The 24,399-nt window shown below is 34.4% G+C and overlaps 3 protein-coding genes and 1 long non-coding RNA gene across 4 annotated transcripts; 1 reads left to right on the forward strand and 3 right to left on the reverse strand.

Annotated features, from left to right (window-relative positions):
- Window positions 1-13,939: 13,939 nt before the first annotated feature.
- LOC148771740 (protein FAR1-RELATED SEQUENCE 5-like) lies at window positions 13,940-15,748 on the reverse strand. The gene has a single exon (XM_088815204.1). The coding sequence runs from the start codon at window positions 15,734-15,736 to the stop codon at window positions 13,940-13,942; it is 1,797 nt and encodes a 598-aa protein (XP_088671330.1). The 5' UTR covers window positions 15,737-15,748.
- Window positions 15,749-17,045: 1,297 nt separating this feature from the next.
- Window positions 17,046-17,801, forward strand: LOC148771741 (uncharacterized). The gene is made up of 2 exons (XR_016030286.1): window positions 17,046-17,323; window positions 17,613-17,801. It is a non-coding gene; the product is annotated as an uncharacterized LOC148771741 (long non-coding RNA).
- Window positions 17,802-19,540: 1,739 nt separating this feature from the next.
- On the reverse strand, window positions 19,541-21,120 carry LOC105961516 (actin-11). The gene is made up of 4 exons (XM_088815205.1): window positions 21,052-21,120; window positions 20,541-20,923; window positions 19,704-20,328; window positions 19,541-19,621 (listed from the first exon to the last, which is right to left on the reverse strand). Exons 1-4 carry the CDS (start codon window positions 21,118-21,120, stop codon window positions 19,541-19,543), a joined length of 1,158 nt encoding a protein of 385 aa, XP_088671331.1.
- A 1,042-nt stretch (window positions 21,121-22,162) lies between these two features.
- On the reverse strand, window positions 22,163-23,908 carry LOC105961571 (actin-7-like). Its single transcript, XM_088815497.1, has 4 exons — window positions 23,693-23,908; window positions 23,204-23,588; window positions 22,472-23,091; window positions 22,163-22,336 (listed from the first exon to the last, which is right to left on the reverse strand). The coding sequence occupies exons 1-4, from the start codon at window positions 23,753-23,755 to the stop codon at window positions 22,268-22,270; spliced, it is 1,137 nt and encodes a 378-aa protein (XP_088671623.1). The 5' UTR covers window positions 23,756-23,908; the 3' UTR covers window positions 22,163-22,267.
- Window positions 23,909-24,399: the final 491 nt, after the last annotated feature.

The raw sequence follows: 24,399 nt of genomic DNA on the forward strand, positions 1-24,399 counted from the left end.
AGGAATGAGTTGTTAAGTCAAAATAAAGTTGGTAATTAAGAGGGCCTCGTTTTCGTTTCTCGCCTCGGGCCTCCGAGACCCTGGGACCGCCCCTGTGTATTGTCGTGCATAAGTGGAATTATGATTCATTAAAAACTTGCACGGAACACTATATGTTATGCAAATACAAAAATTCAAGTAAGTTTCCTATATCGGAGCATATTTAACCAAATTTCTAGCGCTAACGGATTCCGCGTAGAACATTGGTCATACATAACATATCCTCACGATTGCATGCAAATTATTAAATCAAGCGTAAGACATTTGAGAAATTATGGAGATAAGTTTTGGATAAAATAATTTCTAGGGTATTAATATGGGAAAAACACATATTACCATAACACTGACTTAATTACGAGATACATGCAATATTACCTAACATAAAACCTATACCACATAAAAGTACAAGGGAGTGTATCAGTCAAAAGTTTTATACTTTTCCAAGATTATCCATCATGCATTTTCGATACATATAAAATTTCAAGGATTATAGGTTACTTGATACGCTTCATCCAAATGTTATGACGATACGTGGATTCTTCAAATGAGATCACCATTTCACGGACGCACCTGAATCACAAGCTCTTCAATTATCCTGGTCCCACAAATGATTTCTTTCCACAATCACCGCGAGCACCTCGTGTTGATTTCACCGGCTATTTTTGACTTCTGTCTCTATAAATATGGGTATGAAGGTTGGAGAAGATAAGACTCATATCTAAACCTAGCTATACTCGACCTAAATCCTTCAGTTTTTCTTTTGTGAACTCTGAAAGGGGGTTTTGGTGAGTGTGTAAGCTTGAGTGCTTGATCTGTTCTTTCCTTCGTGGAGTTCTGGGTAAAACTAGGGTTTGAGTGAGAGTGAGAAAGAAGACCTGTTCTTCTTGTGGTACTCTGGTGGTGTATTGTAGAAATCATGTGTGGAATCTCTGGTGTAAAATAATTGGAAGACTGAGCTGATATTATTATTATTATTCTCTTCAATTTATTCACCATGTTCTTCTTCTTTACTGCATTCACACTTGTATAACTTTCCCTTGCAGTAATCAATACTGTTAAAAGAGGAATTTACACACACACACACACACACACACACACATATATATATATATATATATATATATATATATATATATATATATATATATATATATATATATATATATATTTGATATGGAGCTTGGCAGATACCCAACATGAAGACGGTCCAGGCCTTTGCAACAACGGAATCGTAGGAAATTCACGATAATATCCATATTCAACTAATTTGTTTTTGCATAGGAAAGAATTGCCGTAAAAAATAATATGGCAATTTTTTTTTTGCTGTCTGTGTTTTTCTGTACACCTAGGATATTTATGGTTTTTAATTGATTTTAACATCTCTACTTAAAAAATCTTCGTCTCCATTTGTTTTCTCCAAATCAGACTTAGGAACGCGTTATGAGCTTCAAATATTCTTTTCAATTTCGTTTTCTTAATGAATTTTGATCCAAAGCTTGAACTATAAATAATGTTTTTTGCGCATGCAGCCGATAGATTTGGGAAACACCAAGCAGAGACTTGGTGGTTGGAGAATCATAGAAAAGTACCTCAAGGATACAATTTTATAATTTGTTTCTTTCTATTTTCATCATGGAATGTTTTTTTGTTTTTCAGTTGTAGATTGTATTATATATAATTATCTACTTTTACAATTCCAATTTATGTTACAATTTGTATTGCCTTTTTTTTGTTGCTCGATGTAGATTGTATATATAAGATTGTGAAGAAAAATTTCGAGAAGGTACATTTCATTGTTAAAAATGTGTGCAAAGAGAGAAAAGTGTGGGGTGGTAAAGGTCGGGTCACTGAATCCTCTGCGGTTTGGGTCATTGATTTGATGGTCGCATGGATGAAGGGAGAATTGGAAGGAAGAGTTTCAGTTATATTAATTATCATAGACTCTTTGATATAACCCCTCAAACATTTCATCAATAGAAAAATGTCCAAACTATAATTCACTCTTTGAGATAAACTCATACTCTTTTCAAGGAGAGAGGAGTGAGCTAGAGGTTGAGGTGGGAGATGGATCGGAAATAGGTGGGGGCTATGAAGAGGTCACGGAGGTTGCTGCGAAGGGTGGCGGCGGAGCTGGTGGCGCGCTCCATGGCATACCACTTGCTGCAGACGAGGGCGGCGGAGTTGCGGCCGCAGACGTCCATACTGCGGTGATTATGTTTTTTCGTGAAATTTGGATTAAACTGGACGCTAATCGATTATGTTGTTTGTATAGTCGATTAATAAATCTAACTATGTTTTTTTTATAGTCGATTTATTATTTTTAGGTCTAATAAACGCTTTAATATTTTAATCAACTACAGTCGATTAATAAATCTACTATGCAAACAATATAGTCGATTAGCGTCCAATTTAATCCAAATTTCGCGAAAAACATAAGGTAATTAGAAAATCGCGAAAAACATAAGAATGGAGTTTTCTCAAATTATTTTTTTGAGAGGCTCTATATCACATATTATTTCCAAATGAGCGGATCTTGCCAATTTTCCTTTTTTAATAACCTCCGTCATGCATGGTGTAACCGTTTTTTGTCTTTTATATTTCTTCGCATCTATCATCGACTCTTGCAATTATATCGATCACTTTGCATATGAGAATTTATTTATTTATTTAAAGATTTAGGATCTTGATAAATTTAAAGAAGTTATCTCACCTTTATCACTCCTTTCCCAAATGTCAATAGTAGGATGTTCAAAATCAACAGACCAAGTGATATGGGACTTCAACAAGCAACTACATGTTTGATTGCTCCGCTGTGAAAATTAATATCATTTATTAATTTTATATCAAGTTCTCAATATTGTTTATCAATTTATATACGATTTCCATATAGTGTGATATGTTCTCAGGATATTAAGTTTTAAATCATTAAATAATAATTTTATTTTCATTTGGAATGACATCCCGTGCAACGCACGTGCATGGTCACTAGTAAAAGATAAAAAAGAAAGAAAAAAAAAAACAACTAATATAATTAGGAGTAATTATAGAATATTTAGTTACCATATAATTATATAGTTATTTGTGTAAAGTATATATTAATATTCCTTGATGGCATGATTTAAGGGTAAATCAATTGTAACTTAAAGCCGTGCAATGCAAAAGAATAAACAAGCTTTTCACAACTCAAATTCTTATCAAATACATTGCTCCAACCCTATTTTACAATTTGTCGAGTCATTACGCTGATACCACTCCCCTCTCTCTCTCTCCCTCTCTCTCTCTCTCTTTCTCTCTCTCTACTCTGTCTCTCTCTCTCGTGCGTCTCGTTTTCTTAATTTTTTTCCTATCCTTTCTGTTAGTTTTTTTGCTCCTCTTTCCTCACGACAATGGCGCTAATCATGTCCACTCAACTATGCAACAAACCAATTTGTGAAGAAGATCGAATTTCATCTATTAATTTGTTTGTTTTTTTTAACTTTTTTGACAAAACCCATTTTTTTGTCAGTTCCTGGTTTTGTGGGTTCAACCGAGTTTTTCCTGGTTCTCAGCGTTTGACCAGGGTTTTAGGCATTCTCGGGTTTACGCGCTGGATCAGACCGAATGACGATTAGGTCTGCGGTTCAACGTAACCGGTCGAACCGGTCTGGTTTTCAAAACATTGCTATGACAACAAGACCTTGTTTGGATGTAATATATATAATTCGGAATAAATTAAGTATTTACTAGGTTTTTTTGCAAAAACCACCCCTATGTAATCTCGAATTGCCGAAAAAAACACTCGTGTCAAAAAAATTAGCACAGAACCCTGTGAAAATTAGTAAAAGACAAAAAGGACCATGTGAGCTCAATGTGCGATACACTCACGGTATGTGCGATTGGGAGTCTGATTTTTGACTTAAAAAGACCCAAATACCCATAACTCAATATTTTCGAAAATTACAAATTTATCCGGGATTTTTCACATGCCCAAAATGAAGTTTTTCCAGCCCGTTTGCGAAAGAAGGAAATACAAAAAAATTTACTTTCTCCATCGAAACCCGTCGGAAGATAAAGGCACTTCACATTGAAGAATTGGCGGATGGGAATTGGAAGAATTGCCCGTCCGTTCTCCGTCTCTCTAATGGTGAATCTGAAATTAAAAACATTTTGAAGTAATTGTTTGAGGTGGGGCGGCGGTGGAGGGCTGGATGGAAGAATTGGGTTGGGGGAGGAAGATGATGTCATGAGATGACGGTCGTGTGGGTGATAAATTTTTTGTTCTTTTTTCTTTTTTTCCTGTTTTTTTAATTATATTATTTTATGCATCTTATTTATTTAAAATTGAAATATTATTAAAAATTATTAGGGTTAGTTAATAATTTCATGTAAGTCAGCAGACAATTTCATAAAAAGGAGGTTGTTCTTTGTCAAACAAGACATTGGGGGTATTTGCTAATTTTTGTAACACGAGGATTTTTTTGACTATTCAAGATTACACATAGGGTTCTGTGCAATTAGCTCGTATTTACTAAGCAGATCTTCTTGAATTTTCTTCAACATAATAATATATAAGAACTATTTGTTATCGTTCCGTAAACATAGATTATGTAGCTATATCCAAGTTATAATTATCATTTTCGTATAAGTCCATCCATTCTTTATGGCAAAATTGTTCTTAAAAAAATGACGAATTTCATAGAGGCCCATAGAGCTACTTAATTGCAATTGTATCCATCCCAATTTCTTTTTTTTTTTTTAAGAAGAAGAAAGGGTAATTTTATTAGGTATACGGTGCCAAACTTGAAGGAAGGATTCGGTACAAGAAAAGTCATGTGATTTAGCAATAGCATTAGCTAGCTTGTTTCCTGTCCGTTTAACAAAAACAAATGAAACAAAATCTAAATTACGAGCAAGAGTTAAACACCCCTCAATGATAGCTCCAAATGGGGCCGATGAAGTGTCACCTCCTTGTAGAGCCTCGATAATTTGTAAGCAGTCACCTTCCACTATAACCGATCGCCAGCCCGATTCTCTAGCTTTCCTCAGAGCTTGTAGGGCAGCCCTAGCTTCTCCGAATATCGGTTTAGGCCGACCCGGAAACTTCTCCACCAAATACAATTTCCCATCCAATCCCGAGCAACCATTGAAGTGGTATAGAAATCTCTGCCCACCGGAAACGCCGCATCTATGTTAATCTTAATAGTACCTTGGCCAGGTGGTAACCAACTTGCTGGATGGCTCGAACTTTGGTTTGCTCGCTGCTTCGTGTTTGCTTCATTGTAAAGTGTCAAGTGCATTGTGCTCCAGGTAAGGATATCACCTGTCGCTCCATTATTTTCTCCGTGCATGTCGCGGTTCCGTGTATCCCAAGCTTTCCACATGACCGCCGCCGCTAGCCAAATTTGCTCCTTGTGGAGCTTTAGATTGGGATCTTCAAACCAAGCCACAAAGTTGAGAGCAGGCCCATGTTAACTCCAGCAAATGGGGGCTGCAGCCACACTACGTCCATTCCTCTACACTCAGTAAATACATGCAAGATAGTTTCAACTTTCCCACAAAGATGGCACAACGGAGATGCAGAGACTTTTCGTTTGTAAAGCTCTGATGCAGTCGGGAGAGAATTAAGGGCTGCTCTCCAGATAAATATGCGAATTTTCGGGGGAATGTTCATTTTCCAGATTGTTCTCCATAGACCAGACCCTCCTCCACTTGAAGCTTGACCCGCTTGATCATGATTCCCACCCACTTCCTCTAAACGAGCAAAAAATAGACGGTAGCATGAGTTGACCGAAAATCTCCCGTGCGGGGTAAAGTGCCATATCACTTTATCATTCACCTGGTGACCTCCTATCGGCACCGATAGGATTCTGTCCCTCTCAATTGGCCTGAAAATGGAATTAATATGGGGAATATTCCAATTATGTGAGACTGGTTCAATAATATCTGCCACCCACGGGAAACGAAGTGTGAAACGGCCGTTTTGTAATTACTCTAAGACAATCATCATCGACCAACCACTGATCCGCCCAAAGTGATGTGGACTTACCGTCCCCAATCCTTATCCTGGTACCCAGTTTAAGGCAATTGCGAGCACCTAGGATACTTCGCCACGTTGCCGAGGGTCGGGAACCAATGCCTGCTGAGAAGAAATCTGTATTTGGAAAATATTTCGCCTTGAGAACTCGAGTCAACAGTAAGTTTGGTTCGGTAGTGATTCCCCACCCCTGCTTCGCGAGAAGAGCCAAATTAAAACATTTCATTTCCCGAAATCCAATGCCGCCTTCTGTCTTAAGAGAACACAATTTCCTCCACGAAATCCGCGCCATGTCTTTACTCTTTCCATTCCCCCACCAGTATCTCCGAATAGCTAGCTCGATTTCCTTTAACAAACCACTTGGCAACAAAAAGCAACTCATAATGTAAGAAGGAATTGATTGTAATACCGACTTGATTAGAACCTCCTTTCCCGCTCTCGAAAGTTGCTTCTCTCCCCAACCTTTAATTCTTGTCCAAATGCGGTCCCTAAGATAGCCGAATATCTCTTTTTTGGTACGGCCCATGGAGCATGGCATTCCCAAATACTTGTCATGTCTATCTACCACCTTGAAACCGAGTCTGCTGTGAATTGATTCTTTGAGACCATGTGGTGTAGACGGGCTGAACACCATTGTTGATTTATCCAGATTCATCACTTGGCCGGACGTTCGGGCATATTTTTCTAGGATTCTCTTCAAGGTGCGAGCCTCCAATTCTGAAGCTTCACAAAAGAAAAGGGTGTCATCTGCGAAGCAAAGATTGTAAATAGGTGGTGCCGTGGGGGCCACTCTAACTCCATGTAATTCACCATTTTCCACTGCTGTATTGACCATTGCAATTAATGCCTCCGTGCAACAAATAAACAGATAGGGGGAGAGTGGATCGCCTTGACGAAGCCCTCTCGATGGTTGAACCGAGCCAAACTGTATTCCATGAAATAGAAAAGCGTAAGACACAGAAGATATGCAAAGCATAATAAGCTCAATGAAGGACAAAGGTAACCCGAATTGGACAAGAATTTTTTTGAGAAATATCCATTCGATCCGATCATAAGCTTTACTAATATCTAATTTAATAGCCATATAATTGTTTCGATTATTAGAGCTCAACTTAATAAAATGGTTTATCTCAAAAGTGACAAGGACATTGTCCGTGATAAGTCGTTTAGGGACGAAAGCTGATTGGGTAGGGGATATCAAGTCACTCAACACCAATTTCAATCTATTAGAAATCACTTTGGATCCAAATTTGTATATAACATTGCCAAGACTTATGGGACTATAATCGGTGATTTTCTCCGGAGTTTTCACCTTTGGAATCAAAACAATATAGGTGAAATTTAATAAACACGGAAGGGTGTGTTTATTAAGAAACTCAAGAACACAAGAGGTAACATCAGCACCAAGAATGTGCCAGTATTTGGTGTAAAATAAGACAGGTAAACCATTTGGGCCAGGGGATTTAAGAGGGGCCATTTGTGCAATGGCACGGTTTACCTCAACAGCTGTGAAAGGCTGGGAAAGCACCTGACGTGCGTCGTCGGAAATCCTTGGCTCAATGTGACTCATCACCTCATCTATCTCTTCCTCGTTGGGTTCATTGGTACGAAAAATCTCACGAAAGTAGTTCGAGACCACTTGTTCAATATCCTCCACTCTATCTTTCCAAACCCCCGAATTATCCTGAACTTGTTCGAGACCAATTTCATTTCCACAGAAAGCCCATCCATATGTCCTTTGACAAAAATACCCTCCCTTATATTCAAAACAGATGCCGGGCTCCACTTCTTCATCCAACTTGTTTCTCTCTCTACAACGGCTCCCCACCCACGATTTCTCAAAACATGCGATGGTTTGTCCCTCACCAAAACACAATCAAAGCATTCTCTTCCAGAAGTACAAGCAAATCGTATCTAGGACTTCCATTATCGCAGCTATTTTGCAATTTAAAGTTGTTGTCTCGAAGTTATTGTTAGACATAGAAGATGTGGATACAAATTGTTGCTCCTAAGTATTTTATTACCCTAATTGAAGTTTTGGTTCTATTTTGCTGTTTACATCCTCGTTTTGTAACATTAATAATTGATCATTAGTTTATCACAATTATTTACTATTATCATGTATTAAATCTCACAATTGGTCCGTGAGGTTCAAAAGGCAACACAACGAAAGATTCAGGTATGTATTTTCTCCTTCTACGGTGTAGAGTGTAGACGTAGTCGTACTCTTTTTTTTTCGTACTACAATTTTTTCACCCAAATTAATACTAATACTGTGTTTTTCTCTGGTCGAATTTGTGATTGAAACAATAATATTACGATTTTCCTAGCTAGTTGTTGTGGTAAATGGATTTCTGGTAAGTATAATGTGATTTGTTTGTGATTTACTATAATTGGACTTTCATTGACAATAATTATGTGTAATATTAGTGTAGATACTAGGGTATCCGGTTTAAACTTGTGGGGTTATCCGGGACTAAAATTAGAGGTGAGCAAAAAAACCGAAAAACCGAACCGAAAAACCGAAAAACCGAGCCGTTTTAAACCGTACCGAATATCAAACCGCATGTACGGTTTTTTATTTTTGAAATACCGAATTATTCGGTTCGGTATGGTGGGAAGGTAAATAACCGAACCGAAAAACCGAACCGAACCGAAACTATAAAATGACTTCATTTTATATAATATATGTATTATTTTACCATAGTATTTATTTTCTATGTTTCAATTACTTGCCTCATTCTAAGCATTTGTTCATAAATTGTGACATTCTATTTTATTTATTTAGTAAACAAAAATTTACTTGAGTTCATGGTTTTAATAATGTGGTAGATGAAAGTAGGAAAAAAAAATGAAGCATAATACATCATCTAAATTACGTTAAGTCCTATGAAATTAAAGATTTTATATTTTCATTGCATTAGTAAGTTGTGAAAGTAATTGTAATTGTGTTCTTTTGTTTGTACAACTTGAATATATATTGACACTTGAACCGAAAAATAACCGAAACCGAACCGAAAAAAACCGAAACCGAACCAAAACCGAAAGAAACCGAACCGATAAAAAACCGACATACACGGTTTTTAATTTTACAAAAACCGATATATTCGGTTCGGTTCGGTTTTTGGCTAAAACCGAACCGAACCGACCCATGCACACCCCTAACTAAAATATTAATATTAAGTTTTTCCTTGCTAAAGTAGTTTTGGTAAATCGATTTCTGGAAATTATAATGTGATGTTTTTGTAATTTAATTACATCAACTGAACTCTCATTTGCAGTAATTTTGTGTGATACTATAGATACTAGTTTTTCGTTTTGTAGATTTTTATGGAAGTGCTCAGTGATTGAAACACTAATATTAGGGCTTTCAGTTTATTTTTCTAGAGGTATTCGGGATTAAAAATCACTAATATTAAGTTTTTCCTTGCTAAAGTTATTGTGGTAAATAATTTTCTGGTAATGATAATGTGATTTGTTTGTAATTTACAGTAATTGGACTCTCATTGATAGTTAATTTGTGTAATATTGTAGATACTAGGGTTTTTTGATTATTTTTTCGTTGTAGTTTCGTTTTTCCAAAATCAACTATAATATTTTCGAAATCAACTACAATTTTTCTGAAAATCAACTTTTAGTTTTTTTTTTCATATCATTTATTTTGAATCCATTTGTTTTTTAAAACAACTAAATAAACATCAATTATTTTTTTTGAATTTCATTTTTTTAATTCATATTTTTCGATTTTTGTTTTTCCAGCCGGTCATATAATTGGAAAAAAAAAAAATCGAAATCAACTACCAAAAACTTAAAAATCAATTGAAAATGTAGAAAACAACTAAAAAATATCGAAAATAACTAAATACTATCGAAAACGGCTAAAAAATAGTAAGATAATGAAAACAACTATAAAAAAATAGAAAAGGGTAAATTACACCCACACCCCTGAGGTATGCTTAAATAACTTTAATGTCCCTGTGGTATCGATAATTACACTCACCCCCTTGAAACATACTTATAAACTCTAATGGGATAATGCATTGGATACATTATTCCGATAGCTAGGGTTCTAATGAACTATTACTTTTAGCTAGTGGTGGAGATAACATAGAGTTATCGGGAGTTATATGGTGACATGGCACCCCAAATATGTCTTAAATCACCCATAACTCTTTGTTGTCTCCACCACTTCCTAAAACCAATAGAGCGTTAGAACTCTATCGTAATAACGTATCCAATGCATTATCCCATTAGAGTTTATAACTACGTTAAAAGGGGGTGAGTGTAATTATCGATACCACAAGGACCTTAAAGTTATTTAAGCATACCTCAGGGGTGTGGGTGTAATTTACCCAATAGAAAAATAACAAAAACAACTATATTGCTGTAAAAGATACCCAACATCAAAAGCATCACAAAAAAATTAAAAAAATCAAAACGATGGCGACGACGGGGCAAAGGCGGCGGCAGCAAAGTCCCTAGATCCAACGGTGGAATATTGCAGCGATGGCGGCGGCGGCGGGTCTACATCTTCAGATCTGGGGCTTCGACTTCAATGTTGAGGAAGCTGAGATGCTCTACGAGCGCGTCCCTGAAGTTGTTCCTAAAGTCGTCAGCTCATGCTATGATTTTCAAGGGTGAGTGGTGGAAGCTACGGTGGAGTGGTTCTTGTTGCACCATGGATTTAGTCAAGACAAAGAGAAAATTGACAAAACGGGCTATGGAGAGAATGATAAAAATGAGAGAAGAGAAGGTGGGAGGCGGATGAATGGCGTAAGAAAATTGGTTATTATGCATAGCAATTTAAAAAAAAATGATTTAATTTAATGATTAAGGAGGGTTGGACTAATATTGGAAAAAGGGTTGTATCCATCCTAATATAACCAAATACGTTGGCGGGTTCTCACTAATAATCCCAAAAATATTTAATATTATTGTGAACACAGTAATATTACTCTTTAAGACAATAGATTAATGTATTGTGCTCGCATTAATTTTACTGTGTTGATCGGTCAACGATGGGAAAAATAATTCAAAAAATTATTCTAGAAAAAACAAATTCAAAAAAAGAAGTCAAAGTCGGAGATGACTGACGGTTAACCAGGGTGGTGGGAAAAAATTAATAAAAAAAAGTTTTTTAAAAAAAAATAAAAAACAAAAGAAAAAGTCAACGACGGTCAGTGGCCGGAAACAAAAATTCAAATAAATATATTTTTCAAAAAATTGCAAAAATGGGGGTTACTGTAATATATTTTTTTTTAATTAGAAGTCAATGTGCAATATTGGTTGAATTAGAAAATTATGGATGAAATTGATATTAATTATATTTAAAGGATATATGAACCTTTAAGGTGGTGTTTGCAAATGCTTTTCCAAAATGATTATGAACTTTTTTTAGTTCAAAATCAATTTTTGAATGTTTGCAATACTTGATTATGCTTTTGCTTCTCTCAAAAAATTTGAAGACCACCTTTGAAGCAACTTTTTATATTAATGACAGTTTTGTAAATAACTAAAAGCTAATAATTTAACCCAAATACATATTTACACTGTGCAAAGCGTCAAAACCTACACACGAAATATTTAGTGCTTAGGTGTGTTTATTTATTTATTATTATTATAATTATAATAATAATAATAATAATAATAATAATAATAATTATTATTATTATTATTATTATTATTATTATTATTATTATAATTATAATAATAATAATAATTATTATTATTATTATTATTATTATTATTATTATTATTATTATTATTATTATTATTATTATTATTATTATTTATACTTCTTTTATTTTTTGTAATGTTGAGATGTTTTTTTCTTGACGTGAAATTCCTTTCGTTTTCCTTCCGAGTTTGTCTTTTCTTTTTTGTTTTGTCTGCAGAAGGTATGAATTGAAGAAAATATGATTTTTTTTCATTTTACTTTGCACTTGTTTAGCTGTAGCAATTGTTGTATAGAACAACAAGGCTATAAATCCGACCATGAAGTTTTCATTGCAAAAAATGAGTTTGTACTTACTTTGGTGTCCTCGACCCTACTCCTGGTTATTATAACCAGGTGATTCTCCTTGCGACACCTGTCCTTTTTATTATTATTAGTTTTTACCTTTTTTAATAATTAAATATTTTCCTTTCAAACCGTCATTCATAAACCATAGTTAAATATTAGGACTCTCTCTCCACTACATCACCGTTCTTCACCATTTTTTTAATATACGAGACCTGCTTTTTTAGAAGAGACGCAATTAAATGTGCACATGAGCAATTAAATATGTTCGAGAGGAAGAATTTCATCATTGTTTTTAGAGGAAGGATGAATTTCATCACAAGTATAATTGATTTTTTTTTGTTAGAATTAGATTTGGGGACCTCGATAGCATATAATTATTGAATTTTAGTTTATGAATTTTCGTTTACTCTGTCAATTTCAGAAAAATGTTTACGGATTGTGGTATAATGAAGAACTTTCAATGCTGTTTTTCAGCTTCAATATCCATTTTGTTGGAATTAGTGTTTTTATTGGTGTTTTGCAACTGAAGAGACCATTGGTTTGGAAGTGAATCTTAAAATCCACTTGGATGATTTGTAAGGATGTAGAGGATGACTCTGTATTCCTATTTTACGACGAAGCTGATGCTCAACTTGAGACTGTTTTAGCAACTGAAGATTTTGACGAAAGTCCTGTGCCGGATGACTCTTAGTTGTTCAACCTCTGTACAAAGCTTTCTACTTTGTTCGACTTCAAACTGAAAACTGATTTCTACTTTGTTCGACTTCAAACTGAAAACTTTTATCGCAATGTGTAAACTATCAAAAAGTGTTCCGACAATACTTTGTTCTATTTTCTTGTAGTACAACGGATTATCACAAGTAAAGTATAATTATCTTTGCAGGTGCATGTTCAGTTTTGATCATTTATATTGAAAAAAATTGTACTTCTTTATATATGGAGAATGTGTAACATATTTTCATCCGTATATCACAAACATGAAAGGAATTTGTGCATTGAAACTAAGTATTTGGTTTGAAAAAAAACGTATGTTTGACTCCACTGGTCCACACATATTTTTAATTGAAAAAACAGGAAGAAAGTTGTTTCTCCATTAGAGCTAATAAAGAGAACTTCTAAATTCATTAAACTGTTGAAGTCAAAAATTGATGTATTTCCACTACAAAGTACAAACCAGTAAAATGGCACATTTGAAAATTTTCAAACTGAAATTCAACTAATCTATATTAATTAAAATGTAGTATACGAAAATATCCTAGATTTCCTAGGAATGATTAGGTGGCTTCTCCATACTAGTAGTAGATTCCTGCCAAAATTGAACACAACCAATAAAAACCGTGAAAATTTCAATTAATATTATCAGAGTAGCATAATTTTACAATAAATACCTGTGTTAAATTAGAACCGAAATATTTGAACATACTCGGAGAAGGTTGACTCAAACAAAAATCTGAGCCTTGTCCCTGCATATTCATAACATATAGCATAAGAAGTCAAATATATATATATATATATATATATATATATATATATATATATATTGAGGAATAAATTAATAACTCACCACGTGAATTGTCGGATTTGTCATGTGATAAAAGCAATCTGCATGATATTCTCCAGAAGAAAGGCCATTTGATATATCTTAAAAATTATAAACATTAGCATATTACCAATTACAAATTAATAATTACTAGTTGAGATGGAAAAACATTTATACCTTTTTCTGGTAGAGGTATATTTACAGTTAGTCGGGAAGGCTGCACCTTTTTATGTTTTCCTTTTGTTACTGTCCCTGCAAAATTGAAAATTAAAACAAAATTAGATATTTTAGTTACAAACCAGAGTATAATTTATTTGTGAATCTATCATGAAAACTTACTTGTAGATTCAAGTTTTCCTTTTCCTTTCTTACTTTTTGAATCCCAATGACTCGGCAAACGAACATTACTTACTCCTCTTGACTTTACATAAAGAGGATTACGCACATGCTCATCATTTATAACATTATTTGCTTTCACCATATCAAATTCCCTAACCTTTGAACACTGTAAAACAGTATCATCAATAACCGACTTATCCAAACTCAGCCTATCGAGTAAATCATTTAGATCCGAAAAAACACCTTCAAGCCCCGTTCTCACTAAATTTCTCGCTTCTTGATGAACTTTACTTCGCATCATGAGATCATAGCAAAACCTCATTGCATGATTCACATAGACTGTTTCAGATTCATTATTATCTACACGAGAATTTTCTTCACTGAAATGCACTCTGTCTCTTATATTTTTTGTCCATCTAACTTTTATGTACCTGATAGGTATTGTGTGCACATTCATTTGTTTGAAAACTAATAAAGCATGCTTGCATAATATACCAAGAGACTCAAATAGCCGACATGTACATTTTATTCCATGTGACCTCGAATCAAATTCAACTTCTTGAACACAATTTGAATTACCTTGCGAACTTACTTTAAACTTAATTAAAGTATCACTTTGTATAGGATCTCCATCAAAATAAATGCCCAAAGAATTAATTAGTTCTGACTCGAACATATAGTATATTGTGTGAGTGTAAACTGCAGCAGCTTCTTTTAACAAACAGTTAGATTTTACAGCAAGAGTAGGCGCCCCATGACGATTTCTAAAGTCATTTTCCTTTTCATCTTGACGCCATGTATTTTGAACATTTTCAAACCTAACAACACAATCGTACAAAGTATGTGTTCTTTTACCACCCATTTTCAAAGTAGAGTTTGTGCCCTCGCTTCTCGATGTAGCTTTAAGTCCTGCGCTGAATCTGTGTTTACTAAAAGCAGTAGACCATTTACTTCTCAACTTATACATATTATTTAACCACGAATGATCAAAAAGATTAAAACCAGCAATCATTTTAGTCCATATATCGTCAAACTCTTCTTCCGATTCACAAAATTCCATACACCTATGAAACATATTCTTGAACTCGGAATTGTTATTCAAACTCCCAAAATGCGACGGAGCATTCTGATAGATATGCCATTGACACAACCGATGGTGTGAATCTGGAAATACAGTCTCAATTGCATTAATCATTGCTTGGCATTGGTCTGTGAAAATAGTTTCAGGTTGTTTACCACCCATAGACTCAAGGAATGTACTAAACAACCATTGAAAAGAAGATTCTGTTTCACGAGACATAAAAGCCATACCAAACATCACATTATTCGTATGATGATTAATACCTGTGAAAGGTGCGCAAACCAAATTATATTTATTAGTTTTATAAGTTGTATCAATTGAAAGAACATCACCGAAAGCCTCATAATCAATCCGACATCGACCATCTCGATAAAAAAAGTTGCACATCCTACTATCTTCATCAATTTGAAAATCCCAATAAAATAATGCATCATCATTCGATTTATTCTTAAAATAACGAATCAATTCAGCAGCATCACCATCTTCAACTTGTCTATAGTCTTTTGTTAAACGATTAAAGTAATCATATGCATCTTTTTTAAGAAAACCCACATTTTCTCTCCCATGTGATTCTTTTTCCATGTACGAATAGGCATTAGCTATCGAAAATCCAGCATCTACCAATGCTTTTAATGTATTTCCTTTTGGATATGAAATACTACGGGCTGATCTTAACATATAACTTTGGTCGGGTGTCACCATATCGTGATTATGCTCAATATTAAAAATAGTCACTACCCACTCCTCATTCTTTTTCCGTCCAATTCTAAGTCTTGCTGTACAACCAAATCTTGTTTCTATCTTCAAGTAGACTGACTGTCTATTTTTAACACTGCTTTTTTCATCCTTGGTTCCTTTACAAGAACACTCGAACTCCTTCATATAAAGTTCTCTACTGTTATCATGAAAATATGCTTGTTTTCCTTTTCTCGCACTAAAACCTTTGATACGTCCATATTCACAGTATAATAGATATGCATCTTCAAGGCTTGCTATTTTCTGACCAACTGTTAATCTACGTTCGAATTCATCTACCAAGGACTCGTTACATACCTCTGTTTGTTGTGATTCTGACAATTGCACGTGAGACTTTTCTGAATAGCAATTTTCATCCATATCTGTAAATAATGAATGTAATAAAACTAAAAAAAACAAATCAAAAAACTTCAAACACAATGTAGTGATCACATTATATTACAATCGAGATACAATTCTGCTATTTATCAAGACAATTCGTAGATAGTTATTTTTACAAGCTTCAAATATATATATATATATATATATATATATATATATATATATATATATATATATATATATATATATATATATATATATATATATATATATATATATAAATCACATTCATGCAAACCTGTAATAAAGTTCTTCAAATTGGAGATGTTGATGCTTCAATGGAGGAAAAATACAGACTTCTTGGGAAAGAAAAGATGAACGTGAGAAACGATCGTGAGTGTAAAGAGAGAGAAAACCCAACTAATTACCTTAATTAGTGGGATTCTTTTAGTATTAATCTAGTCAAAGCTAACTATAGTTTAAAATACACGGTTTGAAAGGAAAATATTTAATTATTAAAAAATGTAAAAACTAATAATAATAAAAAAGACAGGTGTCGCAAGGAGAATCACCTGGTTATAATAACTAGGAGTAGGGTCGAGGACACCACTTACTTTGGGTATTCCAGACATTTAAAAAAAAAGTTGAAAATTAAAGTTTATTTTGCAAACACTACAACTTTTCTATTGGGTGCTTTAAGTTCACTTTTTTAATATCTGCAAACACCGCCTAACTTTAAGAATAAACAATTATCCTGAACTTAAATCAGAATCACTAAATTATGCTTATTTAAAAGCGTTTACAAACACCACCCAAGTCTGAACCTATGGACTTGTTCACAATTTGCGGATAAAGAAAGAGGAATTTTGTCGGAAAGTTGAGGGCAATTTCGGTAGATCCAAATTCGCCTTGTTCTAGCTGTATATTATTGAATAGTAAATTGACCCACAAATATTCCCAATCTAATCCAATTTGCCCTTGTGCTACCAACCCAAACCAGGAAAAAAGAAGCCGGAAGAAAATAAAAAGATAAAGATGTGTTACGAAGTGAAATGTCCGAATTGCGGCAAAGGAAGCTGGGAGGGCTGCGGCCGCCACGTTCCGGCGGTGTACAAACGAATTCCCGAAGGTCAACACTGCCAGTGCAAGGCCTGGCCCGGCGTCAATCCCGCCGGCGACACCTCAGCCGCCGCCGCCGCCGCTGATCCTAAGGTCTCATCCAACTGTACTATCCTCTGATGAAGAATTACTTTCTTGTTTTTTTTTGCTGGGATCGAGATCTTGCAAGGTTTGTACGGAAACATGGAAAGTCCAAGGATCATTGTACTTCAAATTACGCCCTTTTTGTTTCCGATTTTATCCTAAATAAAGGACTTTGGCTGTTGTTGTATGACTGTTTTCTAGATCAATTTCATTCCATAATTTTTTGTAGTCTTTGTGAAAATAATTATTGAGGGCTCATCTGAAAAAGTAACAGATGTGAGTGAAATTCGAATGACAGGTTGCAGTTGATGAAGGAAAGGTGGAAACTGCTAAGGAACTGGTTTGAGGATAAGATGTTGCTTGGAATCATTTTCATATTTCTGTTTAAATATTTTGACAAGAATGTTATGACAAATATGCATTGGAATGATACCGTCAATGATAATTCCGATGTATTCTATTATTCTTATATGTTCAATATAAGGCTATCTCTCCGATACATGTTTTAAAATTGGTTATTCATATCTTTAATTTCACACACGTCTTATGCAACACCATTTTTCCCTGTATACTCCATCAACATTATTTATAATTTAAACAACTATTATATTTTCATATTTTTTCATATTTTAATTTTGAATTTTCTGTAAATATGAAGATTAAAAGGAATGGGTTGTTGTTATTAATTTTTTTTTTTTTGGACAATTGGTTATATTTTAACTATGGTTTTCCAAATATGAGAAACCAAAGTTAGGATTTGTTAAATTTTCCATTTTTCCATAATATTGTTGGAGCTCTGTTTTTTGCCTCCAATTGTGTAAAAAGTGCAAATAATATGATTGCACTTGATTGTTCGTGATGCAGAACGGAAGCATGGTAAAAATTAATTTCTATGAATTAATCCTATAGAACATAATAACACTGGGAGGAATCCACCGAAAACTCTGGAATCCATCAGAAAATAGAGAAAACGCTAAAGATTTTATTAAAATTCGAAATTCTTCTGAAAATAAAGTCTTAAGCAGCTATTTATACTAATAAAACTGAAAATCCTAATTAAACTAAAGGTGGGTAGAGATGGCCGCAGTAGATTCTTCCGACCGAGTCCCAGTGGCAGAGTCTTGATGCACGAGTCCAACGGCAAGAGAATCAGCGGCTGCCCTCTTCTTCTTTTACGAAATTTTCTCGTCACAGGTCCTTTCCCGTCCATAAGAAAATACTAAAAATTACCAAAAATGGCAAAAATGAGTTAGAGCTTGATTCCAGTAGATCTCATAATTTGGGAACAACTCACTTTACGGAATCCTAATACGATTTGTCTATGATTTGATATTAATTTTCTAAAACTTGCCTAAAATAGCAAAAACGAACTTTTAGGAGTCTAAACGACGTTGGATTGCTGAAATTTGACGTGGTTCATGAACTTTTGCTCATGAGTTTTGTTCCTTGCGCCATTTCACTTGAGATAGAGTTCGTAGAAAACCCTTATTTTTCCATAATTTCTTTCGATATTTCCACCAATGCCCATTAATAACTATTCTCCGAATTAAATAGTTATTTCGCAATTCGAATCCAATTTGACACCACAAGAAACATGTAATAAAAATTCATTGTTGAGGGGTGATTGTAATTACCCAAACGTGATTTTTTTTTTCGTAATTTAACATTATCTCAGAGGTTACCCTAATTTAAAAAAAAAATACTACAAATATTATATATAAATGGGAGGGAGTGTGGATTCCACACGAAAGCCACCAACATTGTAATTAACATTCCATTGTCAAACATCATTTGGACCAGGTGATTAGTATTAGGTTGTGTTGTACTAATTAATTTGATATTAAATCATGTAATTTGATATACATCATATAATATTATTTAATCTGATCTGAAATGTTATATAAGATGATATTTAATATCAAATCTGTAACACTTGCTAAGTTTATTAAGGAATTGAACTGGGCTTTTGGACATAGGCCCATAGGAATTTGGTTATGTAAATAAGTATATAACTAGCTTCTGCTGATATTTAAGCATAATGTTTCAAAAAAAAAAACAGAATTAATAGTTTGTAATTTGATTATAAATAAATAAAAATTCCCAAATTAATTATTAATTTGGGAAAAAAATAATTAATTTATTTTATTTATTCTCACCACACAAATTCAGTTAACTTATTAAAAACAAATATCTCAATCACAAATTAATTATAAAGAAACATATAATTCAGGCAAATACATTAGTGGAACACTTCCTGTGAACAATTTCATAACCAGATTCCTCGTACTCTCCCTTTGTAATCCAAATCTGCACATTGAAAAAAATAAAATAAATAAATAAAATTGGAATCATATTAATTAGTATGAACAAGCTCAAAAAATGCACAAACCTGTTGGAAAACATTGAGTGATGCAAGAATTGAGCCACCAATCCAAACATTGTACTTCCTCTCAGGTGGTGCAACAACCGTAATCCTCGTTCCTCCCGGAGCAAGACCCGTAATTTCCTTATCCAAACGGTCCGCAATACCGCTAAGCATAGTGGACCCACCACTCAGCACAACGTTTTCGTAAAGATCCTTCCGTTTATCCACATCGCATTTCATGATCGATCTATAAACCGCCTCGTGAATTCCGGAAGCTTCCACCCCGATCAACGAAGGCTTGAACAGAACTTCCGCACAACGGAACCTCTCGGGACCTACCGTAATAACTTGTCCGTCAGGCAACTCGTAACTCTTCTCTACGGAAGATGGACTATTATTAGCAGCAGTCTCCGATTCTTCCTCGAAATCCAATGCCACGTAAGCAATTTTCTCCTTTATGTCACCCACAATTTCCCGTTCCGCACTTGTGGTGAACATGTAATGTCTCTCATCAGCCAAAAGCTTTACGAGATAATTAGTGATATCACGACCAGCAAAATCCAACGGCACAATAGCTTCCGTAAGCGCCTGGCCCTCGTAAACCGGAACAACATTGGTCACTCCATCACCGGAATCGAGTACTACACCTATATTCACGAGTTTAATTAGATAAAATTAATTAGAACATGATATATATATATATATATATATATATATATATATATATATATATATATATATATATATATATATATATATATATATATATATATATATATATATATATATATATATATTACAATGAGGCCATATATACATGCATACACACGCACACGCATACGCATACGTACCGGTTGTGGCGTTGTGCAACCATTAGCAAAGAGTGAAAGGACGGCTTGAATAGCGACGTACATGGCGGGCACATTGAATGTCTCGAACATGATTTCGGTCATTTTCTCTCTGTTTGCTTTGAAGTTGAGAGGAATTTCGGTGAGCAAAACAGAGTGTTCTTCAGGAGCTACACGGAGCTCGTTGTAAGAAATGTGATGCCAAATCTTTTCCATGTCATCCCAATTATTTACGACACCGCGCTCGATTGGATATCTCAGTGTAAGAACATCCATTTCATACATAGCATCATCTCCAACGTAAACATCCTTTTGCCCCGTGACAATTGGATGACGTGGATGTCCGATTGTCGTAGGGAAAACTGCCCTTGGTGCATCATCTCCAGCAAAGCCACCCTGTACACAGGACACGACCGGGCAATATTCGATGATTTTTTTTTCAGAAAAACAGAAAACGTACAGTCGATAACATTTACACGTTGCGGAATATTCGATGAATATTTAGGAAGCACAATGAAAATTACCTTCATCATGTGAGTGCCATTATCAATAACAAGGGGTGATTGATTAATATCATCTTCTCCATCAGCCATTTTCTTTTATTATTTATGACTAAAAAAATAAAATATCATTATTAGGAAATAAAATTGAAGCAATAAAGATTTTTAGATTAGATATATATTTTTTTAAGTCACCTTTGATTGGAGGCTTGGAGCCAATTATATGATCCTGTCTGTAATTAGCAGCAGATAATGTCAAAAGTTGTACGAGAGAGAGAGAGAGAGAGAGAGAGAGAGAGAGAGAGAGAGAGAGAGAGAGAGAGAGAGAGATGGTTTATGAGAATCAGCAATGTCAACTAGAGCATTATAGTGTAAAGAAATGTATAATATGAAAAGTTTACATTGAACCAGCAACAATAATAACATTGAACATATATATATATTAGTAAATTTTTATTATTTTAATCATTAATAATTTTGAAACCCCCATAAAAGAAAATAATAAAATAAAATAACAAACGAACTGGGCTTCTCTTCTCATAACGTCTTGGGCTTAGGCCCATAAAATGTTGAGAAATTATTTTGTCGACAAGAAAGAAGAGATGAAGAAGTCCCGCAGCCATTAGGCCCATAACCCGACACCAAAATAGGAGGATTCCGGGACCGATAAAAACGTACAAAATTATTAATTCGATAATTTAATATTTGACTAAATTAATATAATTTTGTTAGTTCTAATAGTATTAATTTATAGAGTTTGAGTGTATGTTGCAAAAAAAATTATAATTAATTTACACTTCACAAATGTACTTTGAATTCTTGATACAACTTCACACAATTCTTTTTAGAGATTAAATTCTGAGCGGATCAACCGATATTTAATATAAATCGGATTCTACTAATTTTTTGACATGTGGCACTCTTAAGTCATAACTCTTAATAAACCACGCTATTATAATTAGGGTTAGACGGGTTACGGATTATGCTGGGGTTTTCTTTTTTCTTTTTTTGTTTCTTTTTTTCCAATTATTAGAATCTTAATTAAATTTTTATTTAAACTATCCACGTGTCAATCATTCTATGGCATCCGATTTTTCTATTAAAACAGGTCATCCGGTCTAAATTTGCACCCTTCTTTTTAAATAAATCACCACTCAAATTCAACTCACAATCACAGCTGAAGAAATATCAGTCACTAAATTAATTGGTAATTAAGAAACATATAATTCAGGGAAACTTATTACATGGAACACTTCCTATGCACAATTGCACCACCAAATTCCTCATACTCTCCCTTTGAGACCCACATCTGCACATATTAAAAAAAAATAAAAAAATATTGTCCCAACTATATTACAACAACCACAACAAAACAACACACATATATATATATATATATATATATATATATATATATATATAAAGCAAAAAAAAGTGCACAAACCTGCTGGAAAGTAGTGAGGGATGCAAGAATTGATCCTCCGATCCAAACATTGCACTTTCTCTCAGGTGGTGCAACAACCTTAATCTTCACGCTGCTCGGATAAAGCGCCTCTATTTCCTTGCACAAGCGATCCGCAATACCGGGAAACATAGTGGATCCACCACTTAGCACAACGTTACCACAAAGACCCTTCCTTACATCCACATTGCACTTCACGATCGACTTATAAATCGCCTCGTGAATTCCAGAACCTTCAATTCCGATCAGCCAAGGTTGGAACAAAACTTCAGCGCAACGGAACCTCTCGGAACCCACCGTAATAAGTTGTCCATCTGGCAGCTCGTATATCTTCTCTATCTGATCAGAGCTATTCTTAGCATTCTCCAATTCCTTGTCGAAATCCAGTGCCACATAAGCAAGTTTCTCCTTTATGTCACGCACAATTTCTCGTTCCCCACTCGTCATAAACATGTAACCTCTCTCGTCAGCCAAAATCTTCATTAGATAATCAGTGATGTCACCACCAGCAAAATAGAGAGGCACAATGCGTTCCTTAATTGCATTTCCCTTGTAAACGGGAACAACGTTGGTCACACCATCACCACAATCGATCACTAAACCTATATATACTCAGTATAGTTAAATAATTAGGTTGCAACATGATATATTTTACAATGAGGCTATATATATATATATATATATATACACACGCACACACACGCACATACGTACCGGTTGTACGACTACTAGCATAGAGTGAAAGGACAGCCTGGATAGCAACATACATAGCTGGCACATTGAAGGTCTCGAACATGATTTCAGTCATTTTCTCTCTCTTCAACAAAGGGTTGAGAGGTATTTCAGTGAGAAGAACAGGGCGCTCTTCAGGATCGACACGAAGCTCGTTGTAGAACATGTTATGCCAAATTTTCTCCATGTCATCCCAATTATTAACGACACCGCGTTCGATTGGATATTTCAGTTTAAGAATATCACATTTAGATTGAGCTTCGTCTCCGACGTAAAAATCTTTTCGCCCCGTCAAAATAGGATGACGGGGATATCCGATTACGGTAGGGATGACTACCCTAGGTGCATCATCACCTGCAAAACCAGCCTATAGATACACACACACACACACACACACACACACATTAGTGCATCTAGTACAGTTTTGAATGATTTAGGAATTAGGAAACAAGATAAATAGTCAACGCTGACCTTGATCGTGTGAGAGCCATTATCAATAACAAGGGGTTGAATATCCTCATCTCCATCACCCATCTCGTACTATGATCTATAATACTGAAATATACTAATTAATTAGGAAACAAGAATTTCATAAAACAAAAATTTTGTTAGGAGAGAGAGAGAGATGTAAATGAGAATCAACATGCTATACCACTTATTAACCTTTTACTAAAAACAACTACACCAAAAAAAATGTCAACGACTAGCATTGTGTAAAGAAATGTCAAATATGAAATGTTCACTTTGAATCAGCAACAATAATAATATTCGGTATATTATTAATGGGGCGTGCTAAATCCTACATTAAAATTTACTAAATCTCACACATAAATTAAAAAGTAAAAATATTTTCTCTACCCATATTCTCTAGGATGATTTTATCCAAGTCATTCAAAATTCATTATTTTTTTACGTGAATAATCATAAAAAAATGAGTTCAGTTTTAATTAATATTTATTCGATTTCATTAAGACTATTTAATTATTCAAATTCATATCAATTCGATTTTTTCCTCAAATTCCAACTTTATTTTAGTTTGAACATGTGAAGATTTTTGTCAAATTCGAACTTGGAATGCTAGGGACGTTTTTAGTTTGTGAATTTGTAAAAAAATATAGGGAAAAAGAAGAAGGGTGGGAAAGGAGAAGAGAAGATTTTAGAGAGGGAAATATTTTTAG

Source organism: Erythranthe guttata, chromosome 3 (assembly GCF_056151865.1).
Source record: "Erythranthe guttata isolate IM_541 chromosome 3, IM_541, whole genome shotgun sequence".
NCBI classification, from domain to species: Eukaryota; Viridiplantae; Streptophyta; class Magnoliopsida; order Lamiales; family Phrymaceae; genus Erythranthe; species Erythranthe guttata.